This window comes from Oreochromis niloticus, linkage group LG18 (genome assembly GCF_001858045.2).
Source record: "Oreochromis niloticus isolate F11D_XX linkage group LG18, O_niloticus_UMD_NMBU, whole genome shotgun sequence".
NCBI classification, from domain to species: Eukaryota; Metazoa; Chordata; class Actinopteri; order Cichliformes; family Cichlidae; genus Oreochromis; species Oreochromis niloticus.
The window spans coordinates 23,396,470-23,415,151 of NC_031982.2; the positions used below are offsets into that span (position 1 = coordinate 23,396,470).

Here is an 18,682-nt window from a genome sequence, read left to right on the forward strand (position 1 = left end):
TTTTAACATTAGCCATTAAACTTTCTCCAAAGCACCTCGTTGGTCTGTACATAGTCATGGTGTGCTGCACAGGGGCACCCGAAGTGCTTTAAAGAGATATTGACTAAGCGTTTACTTGAGCCCTCTGTTGCAGCCTTCTGTTTCTTATTTCAAATGACCAATGGTGTTGGCAAAAACACATTCCTCACTCCTAACTAAGAGATTTTGACAGCCAAGCCGTGCTTTTTATTAGGGAGGCAATGTCAGTTGCCATTTCTGCTGACACTTCACATAGTACTGCTGAAAATAGCCGGCTGGGCCAAAATATTTTGTATAAAAAACAAATCAACGTGTCTTTGGCTCTCCTCTCATTACCGTGTACATTATGCAAAGGAAAGTGGATGTTATAGTTTGGTGTGCGAGGAGCCTGGTGCAAGTGGCAGGAAGAAGCACGTCTCATTACCATTCCTGATGCAACCATAAGAAACCTACAATCACAAGTGTCACCGCATTTCAACCTCAACCAACTAATAAACAGAAGCACGGCTTCTTACTTCTTAAAGATGAGGATGGCGATGACGATGCTGATGATGAGCAGCACAGCCAGCACTGGGCCCATGACCCACAGCATTTCAGACTGCTCCATCCCAGTCACAGGTGAAGTGACCTCGATTGGATCTGAGTAGGGACTAGCTGAATATGTCATCTGTAAGGGAACAGAAAAGAGGGTACAGGTACATCAGAGGGGCACTTCAGACTTTTTAATATGTATGCAAGGTCTCCCTTCTTATTTAAGTGTAATCTGGATTCCCTAGGGTGTTTAAAACTGCCTAAAGTTAAAAAAGAAGCTCAAACATCAAAGGAAAAGGCACTGGACTCATACTAGCATGTTGCTAACATGAATTTAAAATTCTACACAGGGTTCAACTGTAGATCAACCACTTATATACTTAAAAGACAATTAAAAAAAAGATACTGACACTTTGAATATGTAGCACTTTCTGTGGCTGAAGTAACAAAACTGGAAACAAAGTTTTCTACATAAGGGATAAACAAAATATCTCACTTCACATATCTTGTTTCTGGCACTTGGATAGTCAAGTTATGTCAACTTAGTAATAGATGACAGTTCAGTGATGAAGCAGAGCAGGCCACGGAGCTATCGACCAAACTCAAATCAAGTTTATATATTTCTGTTAGAAAAAACTAAGACGGCTGATGACAGAGCGACTGTGACACCAGAGAGTGAGCGAGGTAGAGATGGAGAGGCAGGGATAAGTGTGCATGTCCCTTGGTCGCTGAGATAAATGGGGGCACAAGAGAGGACTCATCTCTTCTTCATTAGTGTTCACACCGTGACGGAAGAGGAGGAGGTGACGGCGAGGGTGCATTTCCACCTTGGTTGTAAATGAGACATCTTTCCACTCCACATCTCTGAATGATGGGGGAAAGGGAGGTGGGGAGGTATGCATCGGTGTGTGAGTATGTATCTGAGGGGGTACCCGAGGGGATGCAGTATGGTGCATGGTAAAAAAAAGGTTTGAAGAAGAAGGAATCCAACTGCGAGAGAGCAAGCTGACAGATGAGAAAAAGGGAGGCGCGAGGCATCTGTCATTAGAACTCCGCGTGACACCTATTGAATGACGATAGGAGATGCAGGTTGGGATAGGGAGTACAGAGTGTGGAAGGATATGGGTGACAGATCGCAGACCTCTGAGGGAATTGGGCTCCCAGCATGCAGTGGGAATGGTGGGGCAGCAGGCAGCAGTAATCCGGATCATTAGCTGCACAGCAGCCTGCTCTTCAGCGCACAGGCAGATATTAATTGGAAAGATAAGCTGCGATGAGCTCAAAGAGTCCTGCGCTCTGTCATATAGTTCTGTTATCACTCATGCTCTTGGACAACTGCCATGAAAACTTACACTTTGGGTGTGTGTGGTACGGCACGTCTCAGTGGTGTAAGTGCAAACCACCATGCTCTCATAGTGGGCCCGGAAACATGATAACTCAAGCAGGAACATGAAAAAATTCAAATTTTCGTGACAGCAATAGTTTACAGCAGCAATGTAACATTTGTCTCTGCCCCTCTCTCTCACACGCACACATACAGACACACAGCAGGGACATGAGACCAGCTTTCTACCATTCTGAGCGCCTTGGGGAGGAACCTATTATCCAAGAACAAAGAAAAACGGCACAGCAATGGGACGCTGCTGATGTGACGACACCACAAGGCTTCCTGTTCTTTTGGGAAGGCCCGAAAAAGGCTGTAGGATATGGCCCTGCAGGGAATCCTGGGAAAAACTTTTTTTTTAATGAGGTAACAAATAACTGCAGCTGTGCTTTCAGAGAAGGATAAGAGAGGAAGAGCAAGAGCAGAGGAGAGGGCTGAACAAAAAGAGAGGGCTTTTTGTCTGGTGGTCACGGTGAAGTAGTGGGATCATCCATTTGAACGGCCCTAATATCTGATAAAAGCTCAGTCACGCAGCTCCTAATGCCTCTGCCCTCGCACAGCGGTATCACAATGGAGCAATGGTGCAGTGAAGGAATGTGCGAGTCTGAGAGTGAGTCAGAGACAGTGAAAGACATGAGTGCATCCCTTACAACTCTGGATCAGTGCGTGTCTCTCTGTAAAGTATGGGCATGCGGTGTGTTTGGATATGCGCGACCTACACATGGAGTGAATAACATTGATCATATTGTTACACTGCTGGGAAACACTGGAGCCTTGACGTTTATATGGATGGTATTTTGACATGTATCACCCACCCAAATATTGAAACAGAACAAGGCCAAAGAGTTTACCATGTTTTTTTAAATTGCATAATTTTTCTTTTTGTCCACAGAGATGTAGCAGGATCTACGTCTACAGGAGGGGATACAGACGTGGGTAAAAACACAGAGAGATGAAGCTAAACAGATTTTGCAGTGCAATCGCATTTAGAAAGTGAATTAGATGCTGAAAACAAATTTGATAAAATTCTATTAAATCCCATCCCCACTAGAGAAGAGATAGAAGAAAATGACAAGTAGAGGAGAATAAACGATAAAAAAAAATACTGTAGATAAAGATATATATGACTGTAAGAATTATCAGTAATGTATTTGGTTGTGTATGTGTGTGCGACTGTGTGCAAGAACTGTAAACAAAAGCGTGTATGTTTTTGTGTGAGCACACCTGGAACATCAGTTTTTCTGAGCCTTTTCACAAACTTCTCTAAGCCTGCACAAGTGAAGGTATTTGTTTTGGTCGCAGCCACTAGCAAAGAGTGTGTGTGTGTGTGAGAGACTATATTTGTCTGAGACAAAAAGTAAGAGAACAAGGGAGAGAAAGGGAGATAGTGGGTGATGTGAGATGGCAGAGAGAGGAGACAGAGGAAAAGGTGTTGTGGTAGTAGCAGTATATCGAGTCTGCTATCTGGCCCGTGAGCTACACAGCTTCCCCAGTCAGCCACTGCTCCACCATCCCCTGAGCACAGAATCCGCTATGCACAGCGCAGGCAAATTTGTTTCAACTCGCCGTCGACCCCGCGAGCTCCTCAACTCTCCAAAAGTGGCTTAAATAAGCTGCGGGGTGCGCGCCAGACAAAAAAACAAACACGCAAAGACGCCTATTATGAATCCGCCGCTCTCTCTGCCTCCCCGGGGAGGCTGAAAAGCCCACACGCTTGTCATCACTGCATGACATAGGGAAAGAGAGAAAGGGAGAGGAGAAATGAAGGCACAAAAACGTGAGAGGGAAAGACGAGGCTGCTGGTCTCGTCTACTCCGTACGATGACCTCCCTATTTCGTCGTTTACTTTTTTATCCACGCATTCCCCATTCAGCACCAGAAACTACACGTATTACTCCTTTCTAACTGTCTGAATACCAAGCACTCAGATATCTGGAGGCATTGCTACAGGGGGATGCCTCCAGGAGTGGATGGGACACAGTGCATTTGAATGGTGACTTTGCCTTTATTTAAACTCCACTCAGTGACAAGCTGGACTTGAATATGCTCATGTTCCCATCTTGTTTTCCTGTCGTAATTCTCTTTTTAATATTATCCGTCAAAGCCTTTTAAATTATGAAAAAACAACCCCGTCCTCCATGCTGAGGGGATTGTGAGTTCACAGCACCGGCAGATTTAGTGCTACAATATCAATTCCTTTTGGGAACGCAGGAAATGCTTGGGTAGCATTGCAAATAGCAAAACACCCCATTATGATCTCCTTTCCCTTATCAAAATAAAAGCGCACATTAAATATGAGCTCCTCCTCAAACATGAGTTCACTTCCTCTCATCTGGGCTTCACAGGCTGGACAGGACACGAGACACAATTTTTGCTACCCTCTCTTCCTCTATCAAACGCCACCCCTACTCTCTGTCTCACATCACACAATATTTCATGCTACCTCCCTCCCTCACCCTCTTCTCGCATTAAATGATACTGTTTATACACACCCAGCATCTATCATCCCATTTCACACCTCCCCCGGCTTGTTTATCCGCCTTGGGTGCTGGGGAGACATGAAGGCACCCTCTCTTCTTCTGCCCCTCTCCCTTCCTCGCTCTCTTCCCCCTTTGCCTTCCTTCTCTTCTTCCCTCCAACCACTGCTGGCTGCTTGTGGCCATTGATATACGAGGGCTTATTAAACCCTGGCGGTCTTGTTTGATCTACACTGGGGGAGTTTGGGTGGTTGCGAGAAAGTGCGGTAAAGACACAAGTCATTTATTCCACTACTTGTTGTCTTATTCTCCTGAGTCTGGTGAAGATCCTGCTCGAGGCAGCTTCTGCCAACTGCTCGATCCTGCTGCATGCTTTACCTCCTGTACCCGTGTGTTTAGTAATAAACGCTCGAAAGCGGCGCGTTGGGGGTGACAAAAACAAACACTGCCGTGTTTCCCAAGGAGTGCAGTTAGGGGATTTGTGCAGAAATCAATGACTGCAGTAGCCGCCTCACCATTCAGTATGCTTAAAAGCACACGCGAAGCCAGGATAGGAGAAATGAGAAATTCAAGGTGTTTACATGCTCTATAATAATCCTGTTAGTGTAGATATTGTGCTTATTATATGGAGCAGGTCAGCTATTGGATTTTTTTTTATCCCTTATTGTATTTTTGAACCATGGATGGCATATTTTAAGTGAATTTGTGAGCTGAAGCCTGAAGTGGGTTTTTTTCTGTCAGAGCATTTTGACAGTTCAGTTAGGGGACATGATATGTAGGAAAAACTGACTGCTTTCACGATCTGTATGCACACCTCTGTGAATGTTTTCACAAAAGCACCAACGTTCTGAAACGGTTGTCAGCTTATTTTGATTTAGCTTCAAAATGTGAGTTTTAGCCATCCACACTCAAATACTCATTTTAGGGCCAAGAATGCACTGCGGCGTCTAATGATCTCTCCTTTAATCTTTGTCACGGCAGCACTTTCTCTGTCTAAAGTCTTTGTCATGTGGCGCCGTAAAATGTTTTTTTAGAAAACCATTTGTGTTTATACATCAAAAGCTTTAATCTGCTATCCTAATTCAGGAAATTAAGTGTCCTATTTACATACATTTTAGGAAATGAGTTTGCTGCAGAAAGCTGAAGTGAAGGTAAACACACTGGCTGACTCACAGAGTGAGTGAATCTGATTGATCCAAGTGATTAAGTTTAAAAGCAGGTGGGTAGGACGCAGTTTAAGGAGGGGAAGTACACAGAAAGAGAGAAATCTTGAGCGCTGCTGATCCAGCATGGTGTATCTTGCAGGTACGGTGAGAGTGTTGTGCAGTGATGGGATTTAAGCATCTGCTTTGAAGTAAAGTATACCGTGGTTGCCCGCTATAGCCTCCCCTGCATGTCCCTCCTCTTTCCTGAGTGAAAGAGTAGGGGATTACTGGAGTAGGGTGGTGGTGGTGGGGGGCTTTAGGGACATGTAAAGCAGCGTTTCAAGGGAATCAGGCCTGCTTTACAGACTCCCGAGACCCTGAGACCAGGCCCTCATCTCCCTCTTAACTTCAGCTGCACTAATCAATCTCCTCTGCTCTCTTCATGGTAGAGAAATGTGGAGAGGGCGAGAGAAGCAGAGAGAGGGGTAAAGAAAAAAAAAGCTCAGAGGAGGGAGTGAAGAGAAAGAAATAGGTGAAAAGTCTGGGATTGGGTTTCGGACTTGGAGCGCTCGCTCACTTCCATTTTTTTTTAAATCACTCAGGGCACAGCTACTGAATATGCACGTCCTGGGTAGCGGTGAAGCTCAGAGCAATCGCAGTCGCTCATTCTTTCTGCTGTGAAGTTTACTCCAGACCGTCCCACGGAGAACAGGGCCTCCATGTTGGAGCTGTTTGACGAGTGCATTGGGGCCCGGCTCAGAAAGCCGAGAGTCTAGTATTAGCATTGTAAAGGGATGTGCGCAGAGCCCCGCTGCTGCCGAAATGGCAAAGCTGGATCTCTGATGTCATTGTTAAGTGATAAGGGAGTTATTCGGACAAGCTACAATGACTTTTAGAGGCAGCAGTATTAAAGGATAATTGGCAATAAAAACAAAAACAATTAGGCTTCCCACTGCTATTTTGGAAACGCTTTGAGGAGCAGAGTGATTAGAGTTTGAGGATGGGTGATAAACTTAAATAATCTGTCCGAGAAAAGAAAAATTAACATGTACCAAAATACAGCTTCAGTGTTTAAAAAACAAACGCAAGTTCTTTACTAAAAAGCAAAATAAAGAAGCAACTTATGCCATCAAGGCTGGATGTTTTACTTACATACTGAGCAGTGCTGTCAGTCCCTTCAGATTGAAGTTCAGCCAAGACAAAGCAGAGATACTGCTGTGAGCTCGTCAGGGGCTTGTTGAAGAATTCGTCGTACCTTTTCTCATCACCCAGCATAAAGGTGGTTGGAAGTGACGCAAGCTTGGCAGCAATGTAAGGCTTGGTGGAATCCAAGTGACGTCGGTGTCTTAGGACAGAACTTCTACTTGATTTGAGCAGCTGAGGTAGAAAAAGAGAAATTTCTCAATAATAAACAACTTTGGTTCTTTGGTCAAAAATCTCTCTTCCATATGCACAACGGCATCCAAGTTCTCCAAATTTCATCAACTCCTAAAGTCTTCCTAAAGTCTAAAAAAAGCTTTTGCACTGACACTAGACATCCAGGTTTGGTTGTTAGCATGCCTCCAAATAAGAGATAATGATTCCGTACAGCTAAAATGGCCTTTGCACAGCGATATAACTGCAAACAATGCAGCCAATCTACGAAGTGAGCAATTAGCGCTTGCTCTAGCACACCAACTCAGCATGACTGCCAGCCCGGTTAATAAATGAGCGGGCGCATACAGCACTGCGGCATTGTGTTTTCAGCAGCATTTTGTTTTCTGTCAGTGATGTCTCATGCACTGCTCCAGATGTAGCTTTATTAAATCATTATGTCGGAGGGAGGAGACAATGGCCTGCTCGGTGTTTAATGACTCAGGGAGTCCCATCTCTCTCCCTCTCAGTCTCTTCTGTTATTTCTACAGGGAGCTTGAACAATAGCGATTCAGACCAACGAGCCTCGCAGTTTACTTAAAAATTATGCTATTAATATTTAGGCATGTCATTTAGCTTAAATTCCCTCATGGACAAGGAAGACCTTTATTCAATGGAATAATAAGGCAGTCATAAATCTTTGTCCTCATTTGAATAACTCATGTAAAACTTTGTCTACAGGCGACAAAGCCTGCCTATAAACAATTTAAAGAAAAATATAGAGGTAGAGCAGTAATTCTTTTGACTACAATTGTGAACATGACCACAGAAATGAAGTGTGATTGCCTAACATCTACAACAATACAAATAATTAAACAAAAACCAAACTATTTTATGTGCACGCAAATTGCTATACTCAACAAATGGGCAGTGTCTGCAGACCTGGCATTCACTCAGGACACTCCCCACCTAGCCGAGTGAGTCATTGTTTAAAATCTCTTTCTTCTGGCGCCCAGGAGGGTAAAGCTAATTAGTTTCCACTTGTGACTTTATACCCAGTTGGAACAGAAAGTGCTATTTGGGACCCCTGACCTGGCACATTAGCCAATCAGACATGGGCTGGCACTCACCTCATCCATGTCCATCTCGTCCGGATTCTTCCACTTGCGTGTCACCGGGGACACGGGCACCACAACGATGTAGTACCACCTGCCATGAAAAATAAAGCTTGTGTTAAGAAAGACCGGCCGATGCAGGTACACGCTGAGAACAAAGCGGGCCGAGTGCATTAATAGCACAGTCAAAACAAGGAGGCGTACTTTGAGGGTGATCCTCGTTGGGCTGAATTCAGAATTTAAGTAAAACACATGTGGTTCCAACCAAGGTCGAACACCAGCAGATTGGCAATGCATTCGCCAATTAATTGCTAATCACTAAGAACATCTGCCATGTAGACTGGAACAAACACAATCCCAGTGAGGGGAGCCTTCAGCTAGCATAGATCCCCATAGGATTCCTTAGGTTAATAGAAGCAGCTATGTGAGTACTCGTGTGTGTTCTCCTGCTTTCATTAAGAAGACCAAAATAGAAGGAAAAGAAAGACATTAGTGAGAAATTTAAGACTTTAGAGTCAAGCTAAGAGGCTAGGTGATGAATAAAGGAGAATGCTTTGGAGAATGCGTTAGGTTATATATGTTTCGTCTCTGCCCCGACTCTGTCTTGGGTACAAGTTTCCCCCCAGTGCAGCATTTGACTACTTGTAAAATCAGGTGCTGCTGACAGCGAAAACAGCCGCTTCTCTCCAGACCTCAACTCTGTGATTCAACAGTCACTCAAGTCTAGTAGTGGGAGAAGAGACGTATAACAAGACTCCTCACCCCCTCCCTCTCACCTACACATACACACCCCCTCAACCCTCCCATCCCCAATCACAGGCACTCCGTGGCTGTCAATCTGTGCTGGACCCTGGCCAGCCCTGACAGCCCTGTAATCTTTTTTACCAATCAACCCCGTGTACTCCCCCCTTTACACAGACGTGTCGCTATGTGTGTGCGTTTGAAGGAAAAGGGTCAGGTGCAGTTTTCCTCTTAACAATTTGTGTCAAAAGATAACACGGCTCGACCTGATGTTAAGTCTCAATTATCATCAGCTGCCGTGTCACAAAAATGGCTCAGAGTAAAAGTTGCAATCGTAAGTTCTCGAATAGTTTTAGTAGCGATCAGACACACGTGTGCCCTTTGTGTCGCATTAGGTCCCAAATTTACAGTTTCGTGGTTGTAAATTTGTGTAATAACATCAATTTTAAAATTAGAAATGTACTACTTATATGCATCACAAACTATAAACATAAAAAGCAAAACCTGTTTGTTATTCCTGACTAATAACAAGCATTTTCTAGCCCAGAGCAAGCCTGTGTGGTTAGTCCCCATCAGTACGTACTTGACACGCGTGGTGGTCTGGATCTTTGGCAGGGTGATGTTCATCTTGCCACCTTGAGCATGATGTGTCCTGGGCTTGGTCTGGATCAGGTCAGGGGCAGTGCGGATGGACACCTGCTGCTGAAGACCTCCGGCAATGTTGCCCCTGCTTGTCAGTACAAAGGAGTAGTCTGTGTCTGGCTGCAGCTGCGTGATCAGCTTCCTCTTCAGGTTTCCCATCACTTCCACGCTTTGCTGGTTATACAAGATCTGTAAGCACACGGGGGGAAAACTTGGGAGTTGTGATTTACGGCAGCACAGATATACAGCCTGAATATCGTTTGCTCACACGCACCGCTCTCTCTCTTCCCTCTCAAACGCACACATGTGGAAAAAAAAAAAGCAAAAACAGTATGGTCCTAAGGGAGGTGCCCATCTTATCTGACACCTCATCTCAAGTGCTTCAAGCGTCGCACTTGCCCACTGGCGCATATCCAATGTTCTTTTACACCTTAAATTGTCTTTGCTCCCCTATCATTTGGGTGGGAATTGATATATCACGTTGACAGATTATTACACCTCATAAATGAGCATGAATTGGGATTTTCATATTTTTTGTGCAAATACAGAAAGCGACTCAATCATATTGTGTTAAGTGTCAGCACCTAATATTGCTTTTTCATATTACAAATGCTTGTACAGCATGTTAGAGCATGTTACTGAAGTAGAATAAGAGTTGGTTTTTTTTAATCCAGCGTTTTTTAATTTAAATTGCACTGCAAGTATTTTGTCTGTGCAAACTGAGTTTATATTCAATCTTTTTTGCACCTCATGTCAGCATTGGCCGTCTACCTGGCTGGTACTTACCTTAAAGGGCGCTTGGGGTTTGTAGTTTGGTGGCAAATCCCAGGTGAGCAAGACGGACGTTTTCATGACAGCTTTGACACCGAAGTTCAGGGTGGGGAAAGCTAGGATGAGGAAAATCCACTCATTAATACCTCAGGTAAGACATCTTGTACACCACAAAAAGTAATCTCTGTGCATAATTTCATTTCACACTACTATAAAGCAGCACACGAGCAAGTCACCCCTTCAGTAAACAACGCGAACATATTCTGCGGTAATTCCTTATGACCAAACCTGAAAAGCCACAGGAGTGTTCAGAGAACATTAACAATCGCATTCACGCTTGATTACCGATCATACAAAAATAGACTCCATTTCCCTGAGCCTGTTCCATTTATTACCGCCCATTCACAAGACACACTCAACAGGCCGAGATCACTGCGATTACCAAGAAATGCATATGACATGAGGAGTGGCAACATGTGTCTTAAAACAGGCATCGTGCATGGTTATAAATAAGAAATCTTTCATTTATAAGATTATAAAATGCATCAGAAGCTACATGCTGGGTAACATTTAGATTTGTGTGTAGAAGGAGGGAGGATGAGGAGGCATGGTAATGTGACTGTAGCGTGTAATGAGATTAGTACTCTATAAATCAATAAACACAGTCATGTACTACAGTATGCTGAGTGGAAGATGGGAAAGACACCGCACCGATAAAGACGGAGCGAGCTTAAAACAGAAGCGAGCGACATGTGTTCGTGGTGAGCAATGACATAACTGTGTGCGCCTAAGAGTGCCAATGTTTATGCAAGCACGTCATTATGTTTTCATATCAAATATCTCTGAAGTGTTTATGTATAAATGTTAGTCAGATGTCCTACCACTTATCCTACCATTCGACATGGTCCTGCTCTGGATGCTGGGGCTGAGGGGTCCGCCGCCCTTACTGGTGAATGCCTGCACCCGGATGTCGTAAGTGGTGTCAGGTTTAAGGTCCTGGATAGTCATGTGTGTTTCGGTGGTGCGGTTGGTGCTGTTTGTCTGACTGTTGATGTCCCTGTATACCACCAAGTAATGTGTGATCTTGCCATTCCTTTCTGCCAGCGGTGGGGGCTTCCAGGTCAGCTGGGTACTGGACTGCGTCAGGCCCGTAACTTGGAGGTTGGACGGGAAGCCTGAGGGCACGTCTTCAGGTGTGCTGATCTCCTTAATGTGAGGTTCGCCGATGCCTGCACGGTTACGCGCGCTGAGGCGGAAGATGTAGGTGGCGCCTTTGTGCAGGCCAGTGACAGTATGGTGGTCGTCAGTCTTTCTCATCTCGCGCGAGGTGTAGGTGTCCTCGTCGGTGCGCTTATACTGCAGCTGGTAGCCCATCAGCTCCCCCACCATATCCTTGGGGGGCTGCCATTGGAGCAGTGCTGTGTTTCCCATGGTGGTACTAATCATCATACTGGGTTTGCCTGGCACTGGTTGAAGTAGAGATTTAAATAGGAAAAAAATTATTTGCACTGTAATTGCCTTAAAAGTGAAAGACATATTTTTAAATTCACATCAGATTTGTGGCACTTAATGAGTAAAAACCTGTATTCTATCTGAAGGCCACAAGATGGCGATAGTTGTGATTGTGAAGTCTATGGAAAAAGACTTGACCTCTGTAAACACTTGGCTGCTCTTAGTCACTAGTTTTGGGTCGTACTGAAAAAAGAAATTTTGTAATCTTTGGTCATGCCATGTTTCAAAAAGTTTGATTTTCTTTGGCATTTTTCAGTCATTCACTGGCTAATGACTCGTGACTGACAAAGTCATTACCCAATGAGCAAATGATTTCCAAAGCAAGACTCCACACTAACAGATTCACATATACATTCTCTGTTTTACATGAAAACCCCACTAACACTGATTCTGACCTGCTCCAGTTGTGGTGATGACTTTAGCTTTGCTACGAGCACCATCTCCCTTCAGGGTGTATGCTGCTACAGTTACAGAGTAGGTGGTTTCAGACTGCAGCCCACCAATTATGGCCTCCTGTAAAAGTGAAAAAGAAAAAAAAAAAATCACAAGGTCAGATGTTAACAGGCGTCAGCAAGCCTGAGCGAAACCTCTTCAACCACCCTCTCACACAAGCTGCGATCCCCTGACAAACACACAGCACCAAAGGAAACCGCAGTAAGATTAAACCCCCTTCTCCAACCACGTGTGGGTTCTTGCGCAATTAGCCTAAAAACAAAATATGTCAAACTTTTAATAGAGAAAGAAGGCACACGAACAGGCCCAGGAACTTTTCTTGGTTCTGAAAAGCTCCTGTACCTAACTGTAAGGAACACGCTGAACCCATTAACTAACAAACCAACTAAATTAATCAGAACATCACCCGTGTGTCAGTTTTCATGCCTGCTGCATGGATAAGCATGAGATAATAACCAGAGGAGCTTAAGTTCATCACTAAACAGACTATTAAAACCCACAAAATAGTACACCGACTGTGGGACTGCTGTTAAAACTCTTTGAAAATAATCCTTTCAGATAAATAAACATCAGGATGATTAAAAAAAATACTTTTTTTTAAAGAATGAAATAAGATTCTTGGTACTTATTCTCCTCTGGCTGATTGCCCAAACAGTCTCTGCACAAAAACACAGACACACTACGGTGAATGAACAAATGAGTAACTCAGCAGTCAGGAATGAACAGACAGAAAAACAACTGAGGTAACACACTGTTACGGGTAACCTGCTGCAGTGCTGGCACTCACTTTACCACACTGCATCAGTCTGAATAAAAACACACCCACACGCTGGAATTAAATACTCTGAGCTTGAACAAAGCCCATATCCAAACAAACAAACAGAAACACACACACACAGGAATACACATACTAATATACGTAAACGAAGGATACACACAGTATACATGCACGTAAAATGTGCACATCAGCACGCACACATTGGTATACACGCACATGCACACGCACAACAACTTAATGCCTTCGGCTTGAGCGCACATGCTGGAGTTGTCGGGTTCTGACTGGCGCCGCTGAGAGGACGAACACACAGATGCCTACGAGCCTTCCTGCTGGAACTTCTCGCAAACTTCTCAGACGCTTGGAATATTATATGGCCTTGCCCTGACGCTGTTTCTCCAACTAATGAAGTTTTAATTTCCTAACCATAGAAGAACATTAAACAGTCTACATAAGCCAGCGCTGTTTGACAGTGGTTTTTACTGCCTCTCTTTAAGGGACATTTGGTGCTCCCCTGCTAACCTTTAAGAGGGATGGGGGAAAAATGCTAAATTACTGTATCATAAAGCCATTTTAACTTTATGGAGGAAGTCTCATTACTTTAATCATGCAAAATGGCTTTAACAATCTCAGCAGTGGCAGCTGCACAGATCGGTCCTCTCTCCATTCTGACAAGGTTGATTCAGTTCTAGCAACACTTTTAAAACTCAGCAGAAAATAGAAAAACCAAGGCTTCAAAGTTCCCTTTAGAGCAAATGCTTAGAGCAGCACCAAAGGGCATTATAGAGATTAACAAGTCGACTAGTTATAGAAATGGATTCTTCTCTTCAAGCCTCTCAACACCACTATCCTCACTAGAGTGGAAAAATACCAAGAGAAAAATGGGCTGCACAGTTAAAACAAATCCCTTCAGATAACTTTTTGCTCAAGATTTATATTTAATGTCCTCTATATGCATCTTTTGCTTTTTAACACCAGCAAAATTTCCTGAAAGCTAAAAAACTCCCTGAGAACAAAGCCATGGGTCAGTAACGCAGGCTTATGTTTTCAGTGCTGACATCTGCCTCATACTCTATTAGCTACCAAGCACAAAGTCTGCTGTGGTCTAAACATGGCTGCTGAAGAAATAATAAAGATGTGTGAACAGATGTCCTCCTCTGACAGCGTGTAGCTCGCTGTCTGTCAGGTGTTAATCAACGCATTAAGAGGAGAGGGAGAGGAGGCGAGCCTGACTCATGCCATGTGGGTGTAGCTTGAGGAATCCGTGTGCCGTGCAGCCAGGTTTCTGTTTAACTTGGTGCTAATAACAAATAAATACGACAGCGTGCGCACTTCCCACCGGCTCGTATACGAAACTAACTGAAATGATATATAAACAGATAAAGGAAGAACAAAAAAAGATCAGCCTCAGCCTCTACAGGTGGTTACCGGATTCATTAAGTTTTCCATTTGAAATGTCGGCGGGTGAAAAAAAGGAGTGAAAATATCCCAAATGAATTCTTTTTTTGGACTTTATAAAAGCTGAAAACCTTTTTCTTAACATATCTTTGCCCTTGTTTATACACTGAAAATAGTATCCGTTAGTCTGGCAGGCTTCTATTGAATTTTTTGACTGGGTACAGTAAGTGGCTCTGCATTTATGCCAGTGCAATATGACGTCTAGGGGGTAATAAGCCATAACAAAGAGCTGCTTGACAGCCACGTAGCGGCGGGCTGCAAACCGGGCACGTGAAAAGAACATGAAAGGCTGGTGGCAATTTCGGAGATGTGTGGAGCTGATAAAAGACACAGCTCCTCCCCTCAGATAGACATGTCATCTGAAACAGCGGGGGAGACAGCAGGTTAGGCGAGGCCGATTAATGTCGGCATCACACAGGGATAGTGACACAAAGCCTTTGACTGCACTGTAAGCTCAATGGGGGAAGATGCTTCATGTGCGCTGTACAGAATTGCCTCAGTTCACCTGCAACTGCCCAGCTGTTTCTACAGGGTTCTTCTTCTGGTAAAATAAGCCTGCATCAGATCTTGCTTTGAAGTTGTAGGAGCTCTTAGGCTAAATCACACTAACTCTCTCTCTCTCACACACACACAAACACACAAAAGAAAACATTTGGACACACGTTTCGTGCTGTGGTTATGATCGGGTTATGATCTTTCCTGAGGGTTCACACAGAGTAGATTAAAGTCACACACCTTGCACAGAAATTAACACACATCCACACACAACTCATAATCGAAACACACAAGCACCCCCAAACTGCAAAAGGGAAAAGAGCTCGCCCTGCAAGAGAACCCAGCAGCACACATGTGGGTTACTCACATGCTCGGTGGATTCCTCAATATTCCACTGATGGGAGAGAAGACACAGGACACAGGGCGGGGAGAGAAATGAGTCAGAAACAACACAACAGCCATGGAAAAAAAGCGCTCGTCTTTTTTTCGCAGACAGATGAATGTAGGTGTCAACAGAGTCGTGTGGTGGAACAAAACAGTGGGATAGAGTGTGATGGAAGAGAAGGAGTAAAAAAAAAAAGACAAGTTGAGTGGCATACAACAAATTGCGTAACCATATTTGTGATTTTTTTTTTTTATTGTTTAAATGCACTGCCTTGTTTTTGGTTCGCCTATGAATCCAACAAAAAGCCTCCCTCTTTCTCAATCAGGAGACTTCTATTCGCTATGATGACTATTACACTTTGGATAAGAACTGTAAACTCTGCACAGTCCGTGAAGCATTTCCTTTTTTCTTACAGAAATTGAGGGAAGGCCTTTTATTCATTATATTTCAATATGTATTCAAAATGTTCTCCTTGCTCGCTGTGCCTGGCCAAGTGATTCCTGGGGGAAGTGAAAGCCCATTTCGTGCCGCGGGGCTCCGTCAGTGCCGAGCATGAAATCCTATTACCAGTGCTGCTATGCTAGCCCTGTGACATCAAACCCCATCGATGCAGAACGCCACCGCTGGCGTTTACCAGCAACGTGCTCCACAGTTCAGTTCCTGCAGAGGGGTTCACTGATGGGTGGCCCGGCTGACAAGGGGCAGGAGAGATGACACTGTTGACACTGATGAGGGACAAAGTGGAGAACAGAAAAAGGGGGTGGGAGTGCGGGTGAGGACGGTGGAGTGGGGGAAAAAAATGTTATCACTAGGGTGCACGAGTATTGTCACAGCTGCTTGTGGACTGTACCACTGAGGCGAACACACAAAGGGGAGAAGCAATTGACGAGGCTGGGAAAAAACCAATATTTAACCACCAAGAATTACTGTGAATGGGCCAGTGCCCCCAAATGTATTACATAATTTTAACTCCATTGGCATTGTATTTGCTAACACTTGTGTCCATTAACTATACAAACAAGACCAACTTAATGTCGTGCGTTGTCAAACACTGAGAAAACACACGAAGAGCCGTCTTCATCTGCCCAGCATCAACACTTTGCAGGATCATTTCATTAACATGACCAGAGTAAGTGCGATTCAAATCCAATCCAGTAAAGAAGAAGAAAATACCTTTTTTGGAATTTGGTTTAACCGGGCACAAAGTCTGCAAAAAATACAAATACTTGGAAGTAGAGCCGGTCCTCCTGATCACCCATCACTCCCTCCTTGCTATTCTAGACTTTCACAAACAAAAGGAGCAAGCCTCACACGCTGCTGATTTATTGTGCGGTGGGGAGACGGTGTTCATCATCCTCTATTGACTGTTGGCATATGAAAAGACAAAAGACCCAACTTTTCCTCCTCCCTGTGGATGGTCTTTATTACCAAACAGTTAAGTGAAGTATGAGCAAGGCCTCTGTAAGGTCCCAGTTGTGACTGGTCGAGGCACACGGCATATCAAAAACTGCTGCCTCATGCTCCCCAGACATAGCGGGGCACTAAAGAGTACCATTAAAGAACAGCTGCTGCTTAACTCCATGAATAACAGTTTGCAATGTTCCTAATTGCTTAATTTGTTTACTGTCAACTTCACTCAGTATGTCAACAGAGCAGGCAACACATTAAGGTTCGCAAGAGTTCCTATCTCATCTTGGGCTTAATTCCTTCCTATCGGAACTGCTTTTGCTTTTTTTTTTGCTTAAATCCATGGGAGAATTATAAATTATCCTCCATTTATATTTCAAATGCCAACGCAAGCTGAAAACACATCATTGCTGATAAGCGTCGTTTGTGGAAACGGAGCGGTATAATTTGCAGGCGGGTGAATGCAAATGTGATGACATGGGCTGAGATGTGTGGCTATAAAAATGGGAACGAGGGGGGAACGAGTGATGTGGAAGAGAAGGAGCTGTCATGATTGATGGAGTGAAACGGGCTGAGGTGCTTCTTTTCTCTTTTTTTCCTCCCCCCCGATTCCCATTCAACTCCAATCTGAGGCGGCGAAGGCCGTAGAGGCAGTGAAGCATTGCCTCGCTCACACAAACTACAAAAACGCATGAGTGGTCAAACAAAATGAACCTGGAAAGTAGTGCTGAATAAAGGCAAACTTGTGAAGGAAGGCAAACTTGTGCAGAAAATGTATGAAAGCACAGACAGCGGCTAATGGCTTCAAACTCAATCACAGCACTTTCTGCACACTTTTATGGATGTGTATATGAAATACACTGCCACAGAGGTTGCCGTGAGTGCACCGTGATGGAGCAGACCGTGTGGTGTGGGAGCTGCCAACTCAGGTCCAGGCCACTTTTCCAACAGAAGTATTTGCAAAGGGGTCGATAACATCACACTGTTAACATGGCCTCTGGTTTAAATTTAGCAGGGAAATGAGGGCGCTGTGTGGGCTCCTGCTTGAAAAGAAAAGAGGCGCTTAAACCGCCCACGCACAGCCAAGCTCTCCTAGCTCTCCTCCCAGTATTTCAGCTAACCCTGAGAGAGGGCGAAAAGGAGAGGAGCCAGAAACACAGAGACAAAGAGAAGGGGAAAGGTGATAGCCATTTTGACAGGATCTGCAATTCAATCAGTCGGCTTAGAATCGTGATTGAAGGTGAGGCTCAGGTATGATGTGAGAGCCCTGGAAAATTTGGATTTTTCTTTTCCTCTTGGCAAGCTTACTGTGAATCCAATTCAGGTAGAACGGGTGGATGTGGAACCGATTTCACAACACATTAGGAAAATTCATGAGAAAAACATTATGGGATGTGCCAGGATAGAAGGATATTGCTTTTTTTCCGTTTTATTCATCATCAATTACAGGTGTGCGTATGAGGGATTTGCATGTCTCTAGGATGACTCATGAACTCCTCTCGGCCAGCTGGAACACCTACTACAAGGTCGGTCTAAGCAAGTGAGCGTGTTTGCGCATGTTATCTTTGCTAGATTTTTTTTTTGTTAGTTGTTGTGGTGCGTGAACGGAAAGATGTGTGAAAAAGACGGGATTGTTCTAAAACCAGTTGGGCGAACAAGGATAAGGGACCGTTGGCTGACTGTGTGGTCTTTAATGACGTCTGGGCAGGTCCTTGCAGGTTGGTTACTCAGTGCTGTCTCATAGAAAACAATCTGTTGAGATGACTCAATCAAGGGTAACCAACCTGCACGCAAGCCTCTGGTAATTACTCAACCAGCTTTTTAAGCAGCGAGAGTGCAAAAGGAGGTCACGGCAGAAAAGGAAGCAAACCGAAGGGAAGGAGAAGAGGAAAATAATAGAAGGTGTGAGAAGAAATGTATCCGTCTGCCAGGGAGGGGACAGTCTGTTTGAGAGGTGTCCTGGACACTAGACTGGAACATGAGAGCTATCCTGGGCGCCAAATTACAGTGCGTCTTTGTG

The 18,682-nt window shown here is 44.3% G+C and overlaps 1 protein-coding gene across 1 annotated transcript in view; it reads right to left on the minus strand.

The window, feature by feature from the left end:
* The window catches only part of LOC100692990 (receptor-type tyrosine-protein phosphatase F), a 158,513-nt gene that overhangs the window by 28,046 nt on the left and 111,785 nt on the right, over positions 1 to 18,682 (minus strand). The window contains 8 exon segments of the mRNA XM_013273333.3: positions 534 to 685; positions 6,708 to 6,932; positions 8,039 to 8,117; positions 9,348 to 9,595; positions 10,193 to 10,293; positions 11,071 to 11,643; positions 12,085 to 12,202; positions 15,238 to 15,264. Of these exon segments, the coding sequence (XP_013128787.3) occupies positions 534 to 685; positions 6,708 to 6,932; positions 8,039 to 8,117; positions 9,348 to 9,595; positions 10,193 to 10,293; positions 11,071 to 11,643; positions 12,085 to 12,202; positions 15,238 to 15,264 (1,523 nt within the window).